We start from the raw sequence: 17,707 nt of genomic DNA, 5'->3' as shown, positions 1-17,707 counted from the left end.
GTATATTGTTTACTAATATATTTTATAGTGGAAATAAATGCTTTTATCGAATTTTTATTTCTGCACGCATTAATATCAAAACTAAAATTGAGTCAAAGTAACAGATGGATCAAGTCATTCCTTGTCAGCTAATTACTTGCAAGACATGACATCTTCGCACACTTTCTTTATCTCCAACTGAAATGTATTGATTTTAATATTCATTTCAAGAGGTAGGAAATACCTTTCCACGGAACATTTTTCCAACGGCGCCTACGATTTCCACGATGTCGAGGAACTCAGAACGGCAGCTTTCAGGAGCACCAACGCACAGTATGTCAGCGGCTGCTTTGTTAAGCTTGTCAATCGGGTTCTTGAGAAGCTGAAAGAAAAAGAATGGATTTATTGACATCTTTTGACAAAAAAATATGCTCACCGTAATGGTAACGTTGAACAGCGTTTCACAACTTTGGCAACTGAACACGTTTCTCGGTAATTCGTGACCGTCTGCATCACTAAACACGGTACATTTTATAGGGATGAGAAGCACCGCTAATTGTGACAAACGACTTACCGATCTTCGCACATTCTCAAAACATGGGCGCATGAGAGTGACCTATTGACATCCTCTGTCTTTCTGGGAAATATCATGTCGTTCACGCTGTATGCGATGTCCTTAGCCGAGAGAAACAGTTTCAAACAGTTTATCTCCGTCTTAGAGTTCTGTGCGCAAATGTGATTAAAGAAGCGCTCGGCGGTCTCCCATGCGAGTCTCATGTCCTATAATGTTAAATACTTATAAAAATGTCCAAAAACAATTTCTTTATGACAATGCTCGAAAATAATTACCGAGCCGGCATCAGCAAGGGCTGCGGGACACTTCTCGCACTCCGGAAAACTAAAAAAATAATATTAAAATAAAATGATAGAACTATAGAAAGCGGAACTTACTCGAACCACGAGCACTGCGCTCCGACAAAGCAAACAACAAGCAGCGTCACCTTCAACATGTTTGGTTGGTGGGGACAACTGCCGCTCAAGCCTTTTATGAGCTTTCGATTGTGCAAAGGCTATTCTGTTTATACTGATAAAGTTTCTAGCTGTCCATCACAATGCATTCCAAAGTGCCTGTTAATCCAAAATGAGTCTCCTGATCGCCTGATTTTGGTCTTCATATGCAATGCTTCAATCATGTTTCAATCATGTTTCAATGCTTCAATCATGTACTTTCTCCTGCATCAGCTGTCAGAGAACCATCCATTGTGCTTGTTCGTACGTTTTCACTTCGATGACTATCAATATGACGAGCAATGCATAGAGTGCCAAAAGAACGCCTCTCCCTCTTTTTCTGCACGCCGAGACATTCTCCTCATCCTCCGAGATACCCTTTTGGAGCAGATTCGCCAAGATGAGACCATGCTTGTTGCAGTAGCAGCTGAAAGAGAAACATTAGACTGTAGTGTTGATTCATTGGAAGGAGAAGTTAGAAAAAAACTGGAAGAGCTTTTGAAGAGCATTGGCTGTGACTTGCGCACCTGGTACCAGCAGCTTACAGATAACCAGGCACGCTCACTTCTTCGCGAGGAAAATATTCAAAAGCTTCTCGACATTTTTCCACCGGATGCTTCCATCAACATCCAACCAATGAAGATTGTGATGCTCAGTTTGAGTAAGCTGATGAGTTGCGCAAACAACAAGGTCAAAAGTGATGAAGAGATTGAGGAGCTGGAACGTGTGTTGGACAATTTCGTTACCAACTTGAAATTGGCTCAGCCCAACGCTACAGTCACTTCTAAACTCCACATTCTCACTGCCCATCTGATCCCCTTCCTCAAGAAACACCGAACTTGGGGAAGCATCACGGAGCAGGGAGTGGAGCATTTTCATGCGATCATCAACGGACTCAACAGGAGACTGGCCTCGGTGCTCAACACTAGGTTCAAAGCTTCGTTGGTCGTCAAAGCTCTCTCCAACTACAATTTTATTTTTGACGTAAAGTCTATCTTGGTTTAAAGTAGATTAGACAAGACTGTTCATCTTTTTGTTTCTTTTTTATCCGATTTTCTCAAAATAATGATATACTTACTTATTTTTTGTTTCATTTTCATCCTCTTCCTTGTATTTTTGAATATTCGCTTCATTAGCGTTCTTTTTATAACTCCTTTCTCTTGTTTCCACTTGTCTCCGATTCGTCATTCATCTTTCTTCTTCACTGTGAATTTTTCGCTACCCGCTTTCTGTAAACAGATGCACTTTATCGTAGATCTCACTGAAATCGCCGAAGTTGGCTTCGATTCAGAGAGATTTTCAAATTAAGTACACTGTTAGACAGAAAGCGAGTGGCAAAAATCATCGGAATTCTTCTGTTTAATGTTTCTTTTGTTTGATTCCTCTTGTTTTTTGCTATAATCTTCTTTTTTCTTTGTTTCTTGTTAGATCCTTCTTCTTTCTTCTTCATTTTCCCCTGTTTCTTGTTAGTTTCTTCTTTTTGGCGATAAAGTTGACATTTCTTGAAACACCGCAACCTATTCTTCTTGAAACCCAGAAATATACAACGGAGAAGAATTTTGTGTTCATGAGCGACTAACCGCAAGTCGTGAGAATCCATAAGAATAATGACGCGAAGACAGAAGACTATGGAGTGATTGACATAGCTACAGCCCTCGAGAATCGTTTCAATCTGAAAATAGTTCTTTCGAAAAATCATTTAGAATAAAAAAATACCACTAAATCTAGTCTTGATTGACAGCAAATGCAGACGGTGCCTTCCGGTGATGATTTTTTATATTGTTCTCTTACGAATATTCTATGTGTCCTGAAACTTATTTTGGCGGAGAAGTATGTATCTGTTCAACCCACTAACCGCTTGTTGAAGAGAGAGAGAGAGAGAGAAGATTTCCATCGCATTGAACCGTCCTGCTGTTTGAAACCGTTGAAACGATCTGAAAAAATAATTTTTCTACACGAAAAACACGAAAGTGACGAAAAGGTGACGCAAACACGTCGAAAAGAATATTTCTGTACAGACGTTGTAAATAATCCGAAAGCCAAAACACAACGCAACGTATAAAAATGACGGAAAATTAGAGATTTGTTGCTTCAGAGATGATTTAGTGTTATTCCTTTGGATTTTTACCGCCCCGCATATAAGAAAAACACTAAATTCGCGGGAAAACGATTTATTAGACCTGAAAATTTTTTAAAAATTATTGAAAAACCAAAAAATATGAAAACGAGCGGTGATCATCGTTCCAATTTCATTATAATCAGCTCTAGTATTAGCGCCTTTCTCGTGCACGGTGCCGAGAAACGCGTCAGATACGTTGAAGGCGTATTAGTGGACGGATATGCTCAGAGAGTCGCAGTGACGCGCCAGTGGCATTAACGCGCTGTGTTTAGCAGAAACGGAATTTCGAAGTGTCGTACAAATGGAAAATCGGGTTAACGGTGCGAGTGGTAACTTTCCTCCATAATGTCCGTTTGATTTCGTGATTTTTGTGATAAATATTGAAGAAAAAGGACAACGCATCCTTCTGCAAGTGAAAAAAGCCGGAGAAAGTATCTGAGCGAGGAGAGACGTCAAGATGAAGACAAGGAAAAAGTTTAGGGCGATGGTACAGGCTCAGAAATTGAGCAAATGTTTTGAAACTTTGCGTTTGAATAGATCAATCCTTGTACTTTAATTTTGTTGTTGGTCGTTTTTTGATGCGGGTCTTCTCTGGACTGTTGTACTATATTGAAAGTGACTGAGTCTCTATGAGCTACAGTAACCCAGGGAGGGGTCCTACAAAAAAGTGACCAACTAAGAAAATGATATGCTATGTTTGAACATTTTACTCACAAAATTTTATGTTTATCGGTCCATTTTTGAGCTCAGGACAGGTTGTGGAAGTGAGAAACGACTATTTTACAATACATTTTTGTTGAACGACAACTCGCCCTGAGCTCAAAAATGGACCCATAAACATGACATTTTGTCAGTAGGATGTTCAAACCTGGTATATCATTTTCTTAGTTAGTCACTTTTTTGTAGGACCCCTCCCTGGGTTACTGTAGCTCATAGAGACTCAGTCACTTTCAATATAGTACAACAGTCCAGAGAAGACCCGCATCAAAAAACGACCAACAACAAAATTAAAGTACAAGGATTGATCTATTCAAACGCAAAGTTTCAAAACATTTGCTCAATTTCTGAGCCTGTACCATCGCCCTAAACTTTTTCCTTGTCTTCATCTTGACGTCTCTCCTCGCTCAGATACTTTCTCCGGCTTTTTTCACTTGCAGAAGGATGCGTTGTCCTTTTTCTTCAATATTTATCACAAAAATCACGAAATCAAACGGACATTATGGAGGAAAGTTACCACTCGCACCGTTAACCCGATTTTCCATTAGTACGACACTTCGAAATTCCGTTTCTGCTAAACACAGCGCGTTAATGCCACTGGCGCGTCACTGCGACTCTCTGAGCCTATCCGTCCACTAATACGCCTTCAACGTATCTGACGCGTTTCTCGGCACCGTGCACGAGAAAGGCGCTAATACTAGAGCTGATTATAATGAAATTGGAACGATGATTACCGCTCGTTTTCATATTTTTTGGTTTTTCAATAATTTTTAAAAAATTTTCAGGTCTAATAAATCGTTTTCCCGCGAATTTAGTGTTTTTCTTATATGCGGGGCGGTAAAAATCCAAAGGAATAACACTAAATCATCTCTGAAGCAACAAATCTCTAATTTTCCGTCATTTTTATACGTTGCGTTGTGTTTTGGCTTTCGGATTATTTACAACGTCTGTACAGAAATATTCTTTTCGACGTGTTTGCGTCACCTTTTCGTCACTTTCGTGTTTTTCGTGTAGAAAAATTATTTTTTCAGATCGTTTCAACGGTTTCAAACAGCAGGACGGTTCAATGCGATGGAAATCTTCTCTCTCTCTCTCTCTCTTCAACAAGCGGTTAGTGGGTTGAACAGATACATACTTCTCCGCCAGTGTGTGTTTTTCGAAATTTCTTATTCGAAAATATCTATTTTCGAAAAAAATTCGAATGATATTCGAATAATTTTTCGAATATTCGTTCGAACAGTTGTTCGAAATTTTAATCGAACAATTATTCGAACGAATTTTCGAACGAATATTCGAATGACTATTCGAATATTCCTTCGAATATTCGTTCGAACCAAGGCTGCTGAAAATCGCGGCCGGCCGCGGCTTTTTCTTAAAAATCTCAAAAAGCCTCGGCCGGCCGCGGCTTTCTAGCATATAAACTGAAAACATGACTTGATATGCTTTTGACTTTTTGGTACCAATCTGACAACCAGGGTTCGATCCCCACTCGTGTCAAAGCTGTTTTTCATTTTATTTTTTGGTTTTTGGTACCAATCTGATGACCAAAGTTGCCTTTTCGGAGAAAGACCGTTCTGAAAAGAGACACTTGTAATCTAGAACAGGTTTAAAAATGTTTTATTGGTTCTGAAATGGCTTCAGATTGGTACCAAAAAGCAAAAAATAAAATGAAAAAAGGTTTGACACCGGAGGGTGGTGATCAGATAGTTACCAAAAGTCAAAAATCGAAAACAAAAAAAGAAAAAAGTTTTGGCATGAGAGGGGATCGAACCCTGGTTGTCAGATTGGTACCAAAATGTCAAAAACAAAAAAACAAAAAAGTTTTGCCACGAGTGGGGTTCGAACCCCGGTTGTCAGATTGGTACCAAAATGTCAAAAACAAAAAAACAAAAAAAAAAGAAGTTTTGCCACGAGTGGGGAAATTTATCCACAAAACTAGCAATTCTTGCGAAAATTTTCCGTCGGGAAACAATACTTTTTGAAAAACAGTAAAAATTTTCAAATTTTATTAGAAACGATATTCGAAAATTGTTCGAATAAAATTGCCTTCGAATACTGTTCGAACAATTATTCGAATAGTTCGAATAATTATTCGAACATATTCGAATAAGTATTCGAACAAAATATTCGAACAGTATTCGAAAAATGTTCGAATAATTATTCGAATAAATTTTCGAATAATTATTCGAACGTTGTCGAAAAACACACATTGTTCTCCGCCAAAATAAGTTTCAGGACACATAGAATATTCGTAAGAGAACAATATAAAAAATCATCACCGGAAGGCACCGTCTGCATTTGCTGTCAATCAAGACTAGATTTAGTGGTATTTTTTTATTCTAAATGATTTTTCGAAAGAATTATTTTCAGATTGAAACGATTCTCGAGGGCTGTAGCTATGTCAATCACTCCATAGTCTTCTGTCTTCGCGTCATTATTCTTATGGATTCTCACGACTTGCGGTTAGTCGCTCATGAACACAAAATTCTTCTCCGTTGTATATTTCTGGGTTTCAAGAAGAATAGGTTGCGGTGTTTCAAGAAATGTCAACTTTATCGCCAAAAAGAAGAAACTAACAAGAAACAGGGGAAAATGAAGAAGAAAGAAGAAGGATCTAACAAGAAACAAAGAAAAAAGAAGATTATAGCAAAAAACAAGAGGAATCAAACAAAAGAAACATTAAACAGAAGAATTCCGATGATTTTTGCCACTCGCTTTCTGTCTAACAGTGTACTTAATTTGAAAATCTCTCTGAATCGAAGCCAACTTCGGCGATTTCAGTGAGATCTACGATAAAGTGCATCTGTTTACAGAAAGCGGGTAGCGAAAAATTCACAGTGAAGAAGAAAGATGAATGACGAATCGGAGACAAGTGGAAACAAGAGAAAGGAGTTATAAGAAGAACGCTAATGAAGCGAATATTCAAAAATACAAGGAAGAGGATGAAAATGAAACAAAAAATAAGTAAGTATATCATTATTTTGAGAAAATCGGATAAAAAAGAAACAAAAAGATGAACAGTCTTGTCTAATCTACTTTAAACCAAGATAGACTTTACGTCAAAAATAAAATTGTAGTTGGAGAGAGCTTTGACGACCAACGAAGCTTTGAACCTAGTGTTGAGCACCGAGGCCAGTCTCCTGTTGAGTCCGTTGATGATCGCATGAAGATGCTCCACTCCCTGCTCCGTGATGCTTCCCCAAGTTCGGTGTTTCTTGAGGAAGGGGATCAGATGGGCAGTGAGAATGTGGAGTTTAGAAGTGACTGTAGCGTTGGGCTGAGCCAATTTCAAGTTGGTAACGAAATTGTCCAACACACGTTCCAGCTCCTCAATCTCTTCATCACTTTTGACCTTGTTGTTTGCGCAACTCATCAGCTTACTCAAACTGAGCATCACAATCTTCATTGGTTGGATGTTGATGGAAGCATCCGGTGGAAAAATGTCGAGAAGCTTTTGAATATTTTCCTCGCGAAGAAGTGAGCGTGCCTGGTTATCTGTAAGCTGCTGGTACCAGGTGCGCAAGTCACAGCCAATGCTCTTCAAAAGCTCTTCCAGTTTTTTTCTAACTTCTCCTTCCAATGAATCAACACTACAGTCTAATGTTTCTCTTTCAGCTGCTACTGCAACAAGCATGGTCTCATTTTGGCGAATCTGCTCCAAAAGGGTATCTCGGAGGATGAGGAGAATGTCTCGGCGTGCAGAAAAAGAGGGAGAGGCGTTCTTTTGGCACTCTATGCATTGCTCGTCATATTGATAGTCATCGAAGTGAAAACGTACGAACAAGCACAATGGATGGTTCTCTGACAGCTGATGCAGGAGAAAGTACATGATTGAAGCATTGAAACATGATTGAAACATGATTGAAGCATTGCATATGAAGACCAAAATCAGGCGATCAGGAGACTCATTTTGGATTAACAGGCACTTTGGAATGCATTGTGATGGACAGCTAGAAACTTTATCAGTATAAACAGAATAGCCTTTGCACAATCGAAAGCTCATAAAAGGCTTGAGCGGCAGTTGTCCCCACCAACCAAACATGTTGAAGGTGACGCTGCTTGTTGTTTGCTTTGTCGGAGCGCAGTGCTCGTGGTTCGAGTAAGTTCCGCTTTCTATAGTTCTATCATTTTATTTTAATATTATTTTTTTAGTTTTCCGGAGTGCGAGAAGTGTCCCGCAGCCCTTGCTGATGCCGGCTCGGTAATTATTTTCGAGCATTGTCATAAAGAAATTGTTTTTGGACATTTTTATAAGTATTTAACATTATAGGACATGAGACTCGCATGGGAGACCGCCGAGCGCTTCTTTAATCACATTTGCGCACAGAACTCTAAGACGGAGATAAACTGTTTGAAACTGTTTCTCTCGGCTAAGGACATCGCATACAGCGTGAACGACATGATATTTCCCAGAAAGACAGAGGATGTCAATAGGTCACTCTCATGCGCCCATGTTTTGAGAATGTGCGAAGATCGGTAAGTCGTTTGTCACAATTAGCGGTGCTTCTCATCCCTATAAAATGTACCGTGTTTAGTGATGCAGACGGTCACGAATTACCGAGAAACGTGTTCAGTTGCCAAAGTTGTGAAACGCTGTTCAACGTTACCATTACGGTGAGCATATTTTTTTGTCAAAAGATGTCAATAAATCCATTCTTTTTCTTTCAGCTTCTCAAGAACCCGATTGACAAGCTTAACAAAGCAGCCGCTGACATACTGTGCGTTGGTGCTCCTGAAAGCTGCCGTTCTGAGTTCCTCGACATCGTGGAAATCGTAGGCGCCGTTGGAAAAATGTTCCGTGGAAAGGTATTTCCTACCTCTTGAAATGAATATTAAAATCAATACATTTCAGTTGGAGATAAAGAAAGTGTGCGAAGATGTCATGTCTTGCAAGTAATTAGCTGACAAGGAATGACTTGATCCATCTGTTACTTTGACTCAATTTTAGTTTTGATATTAATGCGTGCAGAAATAAAAATTCGATAAAAGCATTTATTTCCACTATAAAATATATTAGTAAACAATATACAATGTATTATGCATATAACAATCTTATCAATTGTGAAGCATTCCCTTAGCTAGCAGGCATAGAGAATTTCTAAGAAAGATTTGTTGAAATGCACGGTCGATACGGAGAGAAGTGGTACGAAAATCTTCAAGCATGCGATCAATCTCTTTCCTGTCTGCTATGCCTTTTGGACCATGATGACGACGAATTTCTTCAAACTTAAGTCGATAAATGGCACGAATGGCTGGCATTCGCATGTCCAAGAACGCTATGGCGGGAGGGAAGTTCTTCTCAAAGAATAGCGTGCTATTAAGGCTACGCATCTTACTGCGTGGTTCCCTTAGCTCGTAGTACTCTTCGATAGTGAGGGCGGCTGCGATTTCCTCTCTGCTGGGTTCCTTATAGTTTGTCCAATTCCCGGGTGGGGCAAAGCCTAACACAGCACGTAGCTCCTCAAGACCAATGACAGCTTGCGCTTCGTTCACCAAATTTACATTGAAAATTCGCGCCATTCCGTGTCGAAGAATGTCACCCGTTAGCTGCTCGTGCTCTCGAAGGGTCAGGCAGATATCAGCTATCTTAGCCAACTGTTCGTCCATGTCAAAGGCTGAAGATGGAGCGGTCGCCTCTAGAAAGGAGATAGAGCTGTCTAGCGAAGAAGCCGTTGATGTAGAGAAGTAAGTAGCATTGTTGGTGCTGCCTGAAAGATACAAGTGTATGTATGTGTTCATGTAGACACCTTATTTAGTTAAGCACATGACATATGCATCTTTGCAACCGTCTATTCTAATTATTATGGTGGTCATACCTGCATGTAAATGGGTCGCAAGGCTGAGACAAATGGCAAGTATTTTCCTCATATATTCCCCTGAAAATAAGTAGTGTATTAATGCATTTACGTAATAGAAGTACGTGTGAATTGTGCAGCGAAACAAATATTAACAGCGATAGTCAACTATTAGAGAGGGAATATAAACAATTCTTATAATATTCGATTCTAATGTAATAATATAATGTGTAGTTACTATGTACAGCCACCAGATTGAAATAAAGGAAGGAAGAGAACCATTCGATCAACCTGTTTCTCGCTCACAACCCAAAACATTTCGAGACGGAAAGTGAAAGTCTCCTTCTGTCACACTCTAAACACGCCTGGATAGAGACAATTAGACTACTTCAAATGATCATTATCTTCTTTGCAAATAATTCATTTGTTGATTTTAATCGCTCATGAAACATATGAGATTAAAACTGATACTCAACAAAATTTAAATTAAAGATAACACAACTTTTTGAAAATCACCAGTTTCAAGCATTTTCAAAACTAGAAGACTATAATAACCACAAATATGTGTACCAAAACCTTGTATTTGAAATGTTGAGCATTCAATTATATTATCTTCTTTACGCACGGGCTATCCGTCCACTAATACGCAAAGGTTTTCCACCTCCCACTCGCTGAATTCAGAGAGACGGAGTGATGCGCCAGTGGCATTAACGCGCTGTGTTTAGCAGAAACGGAATTTCGGAGTGTCGTACTAATGGAAAATCGGGTTAACGGTTGAAGAGGCAACTTTCCTCCATAATATCCGTTTGATTTCGTGATTTTCTCTGGACTGTTGTACTATATTGAAAGTGACTGAGTCTCTATGAGCTACAGTAACCCAGGGAGGGGTCCTACAAAAAAGTGACCAACTAAGAAAATAATATGTTAGGTTTCAACATTGTACTCACAAAATTTCATGTTTACCGGCCCATGTTTGAGCTCACGGTAAGTTGTCGATCAGCAATAATGTATAGAGAAATAGTCGTTTCTCACTTCTGCAACTTGCCGTGAGCTCAAAAATGGACCCATAAACATGAAATTTTGTGAGTACAATGATGAAACCTAACATATTATTTTCTTAGTTGGTCACTTTTTTGTAGGACCCCTCCCTGGGTTACTGTAGCTTATAGAGACTCAGACACGTTCGATGTAGTACAACTGTCCAGGGGAGACCCGCATCAAAAAACGACCAACTACAAAATTAAAGTACAAGGATTGATCTATTCAAACGCAAAGTTTCAAAACATTTGCTCAATTTCTGAGCCTGTACCATCGCCCTAAACTTTTTCTTTGTCTTCCTCTTGACTTCTCTCCTCGCTCAGATACTTTCTCCGACTTTTTTCACTCGCAGGAGGCTGTGTTATCTTCTTCCTTCAAAATTTATCTTAAAAATCACGAAATCAAACGGATATTATGGAGGAAAGTTGCCACTCAAACCGTAAACACGATTTTCCATTAGTACGACACTCCGAAATTCCACTTCTGCTAAACATAGCGCGCTAACGCCACTGGCGCATCACTGCGTCTCTCTGAGTTTAAGCGCATTTTTTCGATTTTCTTCGGGTTATTTCAGGTGATTTCACAATCAAAAAATGATTTTTTTTGTTTGAAAAATAGTAGAAAACTCATAATCTTCATGAATAACACATTTCATACCGGAAAAAATCTGTAAAAAGTGATGAAAAATCAATATTTCGCAACCTCGTGATGATTTCACAAATTAGTCACGAAATTCTTCGCTTATCAGTTCAAATCACCAGTTTTTTTTCGATTTTTTGATAATTTCAACACTCTAAACCTGATTTTCACTCGATTTCCAGCCAAATGTTCGTCTTTTCCAAGGCTCCCTCAGCAAATTCCACATACGAGCGTGTCACACAACGATTTCAAGATGGATCCAATAAATTGAGAGCGGCCATCGAAATGGATGAGCTTACAAAGACAAGTCTGAAATTCTGAATAAAAAATTTCAAACATTATTGATTTTTTGATTTTTTAGACGGCACAACAGACGAAAAGCTGCAGACAGCCGAATTATACAAACAGGCGAGACAAATGCTGAAAGAGGCGAATGAATTCAATATTATGGATATTCCCGAGTCGAAACGAGCAGAAGTTCGAGAGAAACGAGAGAAAATGCTGAATTTGGAGAAGAGCGCGCAGGAGAGACTCATTAAAATTTGTATCGATTTTTGCCAAAAAAAATTTTTTAATTGTTTTTTCTAGGCAACGAAGTTGATCCGAATATGAAACGAGCACAGACGGCGGGGCCGTGTCGAGCCGCCAGAGTCACACCGAGACCCACAAGAGCGACGGCACCGGTTAGAGTTTCTTGGATTTTTAGAAGGAGAATGACGGTTTTTGGTGGAAATTATGAATTTTTGCTGGAAAAATCGAAATTTTGACAAAGAAATGTTTAAAATTCGAAAATTTTCAATTTTTGTCTAAAAATCGAATTTTTACACAAAATCGGTATTTTTACTTAGAAAAGTCAGTTTCTGGGCCAATTTTTCTAATTTATAGTTAGAAAAACAGCTAAAATTATGTTTTTCACGCCAAAAATTGGTTTTTCCGACCAAAAATGGTTTTCAGACCAAAAAAAATGGTTTTTAGACCAAAATATTGATTTTTCAGACCAAAATATATAAAAGCAGCTCAGATAGAAGCAGCAGCATTCAGAAATTTTCGAAAGTCTGAAAACTATCTCACTCTGATCCAATTTTTCGAATTTTTTCTAAAATCACACGATTTTCCTAGTTTTCCACATAAAATAGCACTATCTCGACTTTAAAAACTCGATTTTCAGCAAAAACCTGCTAGATTTTCACTGAAAACCGTCATTTTTCTTGGTTTCTACCTCCTATTTACTTCTAATTTCTCCCCCAACTTCCCTCCTAATTTATCACAGATTTTGCAACCTCGCTCTACCGAAACATCGGTAGAGCGCAGTTGTGAAACCTGTGCTTCTAAACAACCGCGCTCTACCGAAACCAAAGAAAGTAGTGTGCGAAATTGAGAGAGTCAGAGAAAAACAGGCATTTTTCAATGGGATTTCGGTGGAGCGCAGTTGTAAAACCTGTACTTCTTAACTATCGTGTTTCTGTGTATAGGGTGAGAAAAAGACACCAAAACCACCATCAAACGACGAAAACCGACACCATTGCTCGCGCGGAGATCGTTGCGGAGCGCATCACCCGCCGACGGCGAAGACCGCACCGCCCGTAAAGAAGACGTTAGCCACGGCGAGAACAGTGAATACTCGAGGAATAAGAGAGAATCTGAAAGTGGCGTCCAAGGTGTTTAGTTTTATAATTTACGAGTTTTTTTTTGTGTGAAAATGCATGAAAAATTGTCCCCAGCGTCCCTAAAAACATAACTTTTTCTAATTTTTCGAAATCAAGGAAATCAGAATAATTCCAGACACCACTAGCCATTGCACAACAAGAAGCCGTCAATCGAGCCGCCCTACTGAAAGGAGTCGATAAAGTGATTGGGGAGAGGTTGCTCGATGAGGTTCGTGACGGTTTCCGGGGAAAATAGTCGAAAAATGGAGGAAAATGACGGAAAATCGTGGAAAAAACTGGAAAAATCGAATTTTCAGCCGAAAAATAGCCTGTATTTTATGAAATTACTCTCTAAATCACGTTTTTCAGCTAAAGAAAAGGCTGAAATGACCAAATTTCTATCATTTTAAAGCTGAAAATGCTCTGATTTCCAGTTTCAGCATCAACTCCAATATGAACATTTTATCGATTTTATCGTTTTAGAGCTAATTTTCAGCAAAATTTTCATTTTTCGCGGCTAAATAAGTCATTATGGCAAAAAATCAACATTTTTTTAGAACTGAGTCAAGTTTTGAGCATTTTTGAGCTGATTTACACCGATTTTCAGCAAAAATAGGCAATTTCTGAATCTGGAAGAGTAATTTTCCAGCTGGAAGATGATTGAAACGGAGGACTTCTTGGTTTTCAGCCATCAAATAATATAGAACTCGAAATCTGATGATTTTCTGGATTACAGCCGTTTTTTTTCGTGGGGAAATTAGCAGTTTTTGAACATTAAAAGCTCAAAATCTGAGAATTGAATATGGAATACGTCGGAAATCGCAAAAATTGGAAATTTTCTCTTCAAAATGATATAAAACACTGATTATAAGAAATTTTTGACGATTTTTTACGGAAAAGTGGCTATTTTCAGTCCGTTTCACCCTAAAAACGTGTCAATTCCCATTCCTACCGACTAAATTCTCAATTTTCAGACAAAAATGCTCAAAATGTGATAATTGAACTTTTAAAATGATATAAAACATTGATGTCTAGCAGGTTTTGACGATTTTCAGCACTTTTCCACCGAAAATTTTGCTATTTTCAGTATTTTTTACCCCAAAAACATGCCAATTCCCATTCCTATCAAATAAATTGACCATTTTCTGAAAATTGATTTTCAGATTCTCGACAACACAGGTGTCCGAATGGACGACGTCGCCGGCTGTCACTCAGCGAAGGCGGCTCTCGAGGAAGCGGTGATTCTCCCCGCTCTCAACCCGAATCTCTTCTCAGGACTCCGTCAACCAGTCAAAGGAATTCTTCTATTCGGACCGCCTGGAAACGGAAAAACTCTTCTGGCGAAGGCGGTCGCTGGAGAGTCGAAACAGATGTTCTTCAATATAAGTGCCTCATCGCTCACGTCGAAATGGGTTGGAGACTCGGAGAAGACGATTCGAGGACTGTTTCAGATTGCGAGGAATGGACAATCATCGATTATTTTTATTGGTAAGAAAATCGAGAGCTGAAACGAGTTTTCAAGCACTTTTCAGCTAAAATTTTCAGTAAAAATCGCATGTGGAACTGCAATTTACTTGTTTTTCAGACTAAAATGTATTCAAAACTCCTATTTTTTCAAAATTCCATAAAACAAAGCATAATGTATCGTTTTACAGCCGATTTTTGCTGAAAATATATAGAATATTGTGCTCTGAAACGTGTTTTGACTGAATAATATCAAAATTTGATGTCTCAATTTTATAAAAACGTGTTTTTTAGTGATTTTCTGAATTTCTCGAAAAAATGAGAATTATACTCGATTTTTGCTCGAAAATGCTCAAAATATCGTAAGATTTCAGAGACTTTTGAAAAATGTTGGCTGAAATTTTCAGAAAATCCGAAAATTATCATTCGGAACTGCGATTTTCAAAGTTTTTGAGTTTTTGAAGCAAATTATAGTTTTTCAGACTAAAATGTATTCAAAACGCCGATTTTTGCTGAAAATCTGCTGAATATTGTGCAGAATTGACTCTGAAACATGCTTTGACTGAAAAATTTTGAAAATTCTAACATTTTCTAATCTAAAGTCTTAATCTCGTCAGATTGTTTCTAAAACATCAATTTCCAAGCGATTTCTGTCCTGAAATTGATCAATTTTCGATTCTGAATGCAACTTTTGATGAAAAACATCCAAAAAATTATGTTTTATGCGACTTCCAGAGTGATTTTTGCTGAAAATCAAGAGTGAATCATGCAAAACTGTCTCTGAAACGAGTTTTGACTGAAAAAGTCTAGAATTTTCGAAAATGTGCCCTGAATCGACGTCTCACTGTTCAAAACTTCATTTTTATGAGTGAATTCTGAGCTGAAAGACATTTTTCATCGAATTTCGATCAAATTTCAGGGATTTTACATCCGACACCCCAAATTTCTGAAAATCTCTCGAAAAATGGGGTTTATGATCGATTTTTGTTCAAAAATGATCAAAAATCATGCAATTTTAGTGATTTGCGCGTCTGATTACATCCGATACCCTGAATTTCTGAAAATCTCTTGAAAAAATGAAAAAGAGCTCAAAAAAACTCAAAAAATCGTGTAAAATCTATGAATTCTCTCATTTTTCAGACGAAATCGACTCGATTCTCTGCGAGCGTTCGGAAAAAGACGCCGAAGTGTCACGTCGTATGAAAACCGAGTTTCTCATCCAATTCGATGGTGCCACCTCATCTCCGGACGATCGAATTCTCGTAATCGGCGCCACAAACCGCCCGTATGAATTGGATGACGCCGTTTTGAGACGATTCCCGAAGAGAATTATGCTGAATTTGCCGGATAACGAGGCGAGAAGAGAGCTGATTACGAAGACGTTGAAGAGGCATAATATGATGGAGGGATTGACGTCGAGTGATATACGGTAGGAGCTGAAAATCTGGAATTTTCAACCAAAAAACTAAAAATTCATTTTCAGATACGTGGCATCGAACACCAGCGGATTCTCCAACTCGGATCTGGTAGCGTTGTGCAAAGAGGCGGCGATGGCGCCGATTCGAGAGATAGATCGATCAAAGTTGTCGATGACGGATGGTGATAAATTGAGAAGAATTCGAGTGAGTTTTGGCTGAAAATTCTGGAGCCTGAAAGCGTCAGGATTCTGAATCCGATTGGTTTGAAGCGAAACTTATAGGTTTTTAATCAAAAACTTAGAAATGTTGCTTCTAGAAACATTCTGAAAACGGATTCAGAAATCCCACGTCTTCTGCTTTCTAAGCATAACAGATTCTTGAAAATCGGACATGACTAGAAGATTGAAGACGCCAGGATTCTGAATCCATCTAAAAAATTTGAATCGGAGGAACGCCTAGACATATACAGAGTTTTACAGTTAAAACTCTGCAATTTTGACTGAAAATCGAGCAATTTGAATTGTAAACATTGTTTTCTGAAAGAATCTGACAGGAATTGAAAGCCGGAGACGTGAGGACGAGAGGATTCTAAATCTGTTTGAATTTTTTGAATCGGAGGAAAATGAGCCGAGAAGTGTCTATGCAGCTTCATATCTCGGTTTCCTAGACAAATATTACAGATCGATTCAGAATCATCACGTCTTCAGCTTTCTAGCCATAACAGATTCTTAAAATCTGACGTGAGCAGAAGGCTGGAGACGTGAGAATTCAGAATCCGTTCAAAATTTTTGAATCGAGGAAAAATGAACCGAGATACAAGGTTTTTAGAGAGAAAAAATTTACAATTTTGACTGAAAATCGAGCAACATATATCGTTTTCTGAAAAATCTCAATTTCGGCTGAAAATTCTGGAGCCTGAAGACGTCAAGATTCTGAATCCGATTGGTTTGAAGCGAAACTAATAGGTTTTTAATCAAAACCTTAGAAATGTTGCTCCTAGAAACATTCTGAAAATGGATTCAGAATCCCCACTTCTTCAGCGTTCTAGGCATAATAGATTTTTGGAAATCGGACAAGACTTGAATCCTGGAGACGTCAGAATTCTGAATCTACCTGAAATTTTTGAATTGGAGAAAAATGAGCCGAGATACAAGGTTTTTAGAGAAAAAATTCTGCAATTTTGACTGAAAATCGAGCAATTTGAACATTGTTTTCTGAAAGAATCTGTCAGGAATCGAAATCCGGAGATGTGCGAATTCTGAATCCGTTCTCGAAATTCATCTAACAATAAGAATGATTTGAGTCGAATTACATAAATTGTTGTCTGGAAGCCCTCCATTTCATTACGTTTGGCTCCTAGCCAAATTCTGAAAACGGATTCAGATTCCCCACGTCATCAGCGTCCTTTTCATATCAGATTCTCCAAAAACCACTCTTTTGAACTCGGATTTTTCCAATTTTTAGTCAGAATTTCAGGTTTTTGGTTTTTCTATCCAAAATCTGAAAACGGATTCAGAATCCTCACGTCTTCAGCTTTCCAGTCATTCCAAAAACCGAAAGAAAACAGAAGACGTGAGGATTCAGAATCCATTTTGTTTGCTAAAAGTTTACAATTTTTCCTAATTTCAATCAAAATTTTCGTCTTACTCAAAATTCCAAACGTATTCAGAATCCTGACGTCTTCAGCTCGCCAAACATTTCCCATACAATACAAAAATCCCTTTTCTTCCAGGCCTCCGACTTCGACCAAGCCCTCCGCACGATCCGACCGTCCACTTCCGACAAAATCATGTCAAAACTATCGGATTTTTCACGAAATTTCGGTTGTTAACGGGTTCTCATTACCTCGCCCTCTTTGTACAAACTGCCTACTTTTATTGTATC

General features: G+C 38.5%; 7 protein-coding genes across 7 annotated transcripts; 3 read left to right on the top strand and 4 right to left on the bottom strand.

The window, feature by feature from the left end:
* Positions 1–132: 132 nt before the first annotated feature.
* Positions 133–989, bottom strand: GCK72_017163 (uncharacterized protein; the record flags this gene model as incomplete). Its single annotated transcript, XM_053731927.1, has 6 exons — positions 133–177; positions 224–361; positions 416–494; positions 554–759; positions 829–877; positions 931–989. 6 exons carry the CDS (start codon positions 987–989, stop codon positions 133–135), a joined length of 576 nt encoding a protein of 191 aa, XP_053580840.1.
* Positions 990–1,224: 235 nt separating this feature from the next.
* On the bottom strand, positions 1,225–1,866 carry GCK72_017162 (uncharacterized protein; the record flags this gene model as incomplete). Its single annotated transcript, XM_053731926.1, has 2 exons — positions 1,225–1,414; positions 1,553–1,866. 2 exons carry the CDS (start codon positions 1,864–1,866, stop codon positions 1,225–1,227), a joined length of 504 nt encoding a protein of 167 aa, XP_053580839.1.
* A 5,120-nt stretch (positions 1,867–6,986) lies between these two features.
* Positions 6,987–7,628, top strand: GCK72_017161 (uncharacterized protein; the record flags this gene model as incomplete). The annotated part of the gene is made up of 2 exons (XM_053731925.1): positions 6,987–7,300; positions 7,439–7,628. 2 exons carry the CDS (start codon positions 6,987–6,989, stop codon positions 7,626–7,628), a joined length of 504 nt encoding a protein of 167 aa, XP_053580838.1.
* A 235-nt stretch (positions 7,629–7,863) lies between these two features.
* On the top strand, positions 7,864–8,720 carry GCK72_017160 (uncharacterized protein; the record flags this gene model as incomplete). The annotated part of the gene is made up of 6 exons (XM_053731924.1): positions 7,864–7,922; positions 7,976–8,024; positions 8,094–8,299; positions 8,359–8,437; positions 8,492–8,629; positions 8,676–8,720. 6 exons carry the CDS (start codon positions 7,864–7,866, stop codon positions 8,718–8,720), a joined length of 576 nt encoding a protein of 191 aa, XP_053580837.1.
* Positions 8,721–8,878: 158 nt separating this feature from the next.
* Positions 8,879–9,430, bottom strand: GCK72_017159 (uncharacterized protein; the record flags this gene model as incomplete). The annotated part of the gene is made up of 1 exon (XM_003087575.2): positions 8,879–9,430. One exon carries the CDS (start codon positions 9,428–9,430, stop codon positions 8,879–8,881), a length of 552 nt encoding a protein of 183 aa, XP_003087623.2.
* A 2,051-nt stretch (positions 9,431–11,481) lies between these two features.
* On the top strand, positions 11,482–17,654 carry GCK72_017157 (uncharacterized protein; the record flags this gene model as incomplete). Its single annotated transcript, XM_053731922.1, has 10 exons — positions 11,482–11,602; positions 11,657–11,839; positions 11,884–11,978; positions 12,768–12,953; positions 13,078–13,170; positions 14,105–14,429; positions 15,546–15,834; positions 15,889–16,027; positions 16,864–16,977; positions 17,556–17,654. The coding sequence occupies 10 exons, from the start codon at positions 11,482–11,484 to the stop codon at positions 17,652–17,654; spliced, it is 1,644 nt and encodes a 547-aa protein (XP_053580835.1).
* On the bottom strand, positions 15,535–17,528 carry GCK72_017158 (uncharacterized protein; the record flags this gene model as incomplete). The annotated part of the gene is made up of 4 exons (XM_053731923.1): positions 15,535–15,841; positions 15,893–16,038; positions 17,349–17,422; positions 17,471–17,528. The coding sequence occupies 4 exons, from the start codon at positions 17,526–17,528 to the stop codon at positions 15,535–15,537; spliced, it is 585 nt and encodes a 194-aa protein (XP_053580836.1).
* Positions 17,655–17,707: the final 53 nt, after the last annotated feature.

The sequence above is a fragment of the Caenorhabditis remanei genome, chromosome V (assembly GCF_010183535.1).
Source record: "Caenorhabditis remanei strain PX506 chromosome V, whole genome shotgun sequence".
Lineage (NCBI taxonomy): Eukaryota > Metazoa > Nematoda > Chromadorea > Rhabditida > Rhabditidae > Caenorhabditis > Caenorhabditis remanei.
This window is presented reverse-complemented; position numbering and strand designations above follow the sequence as displayed.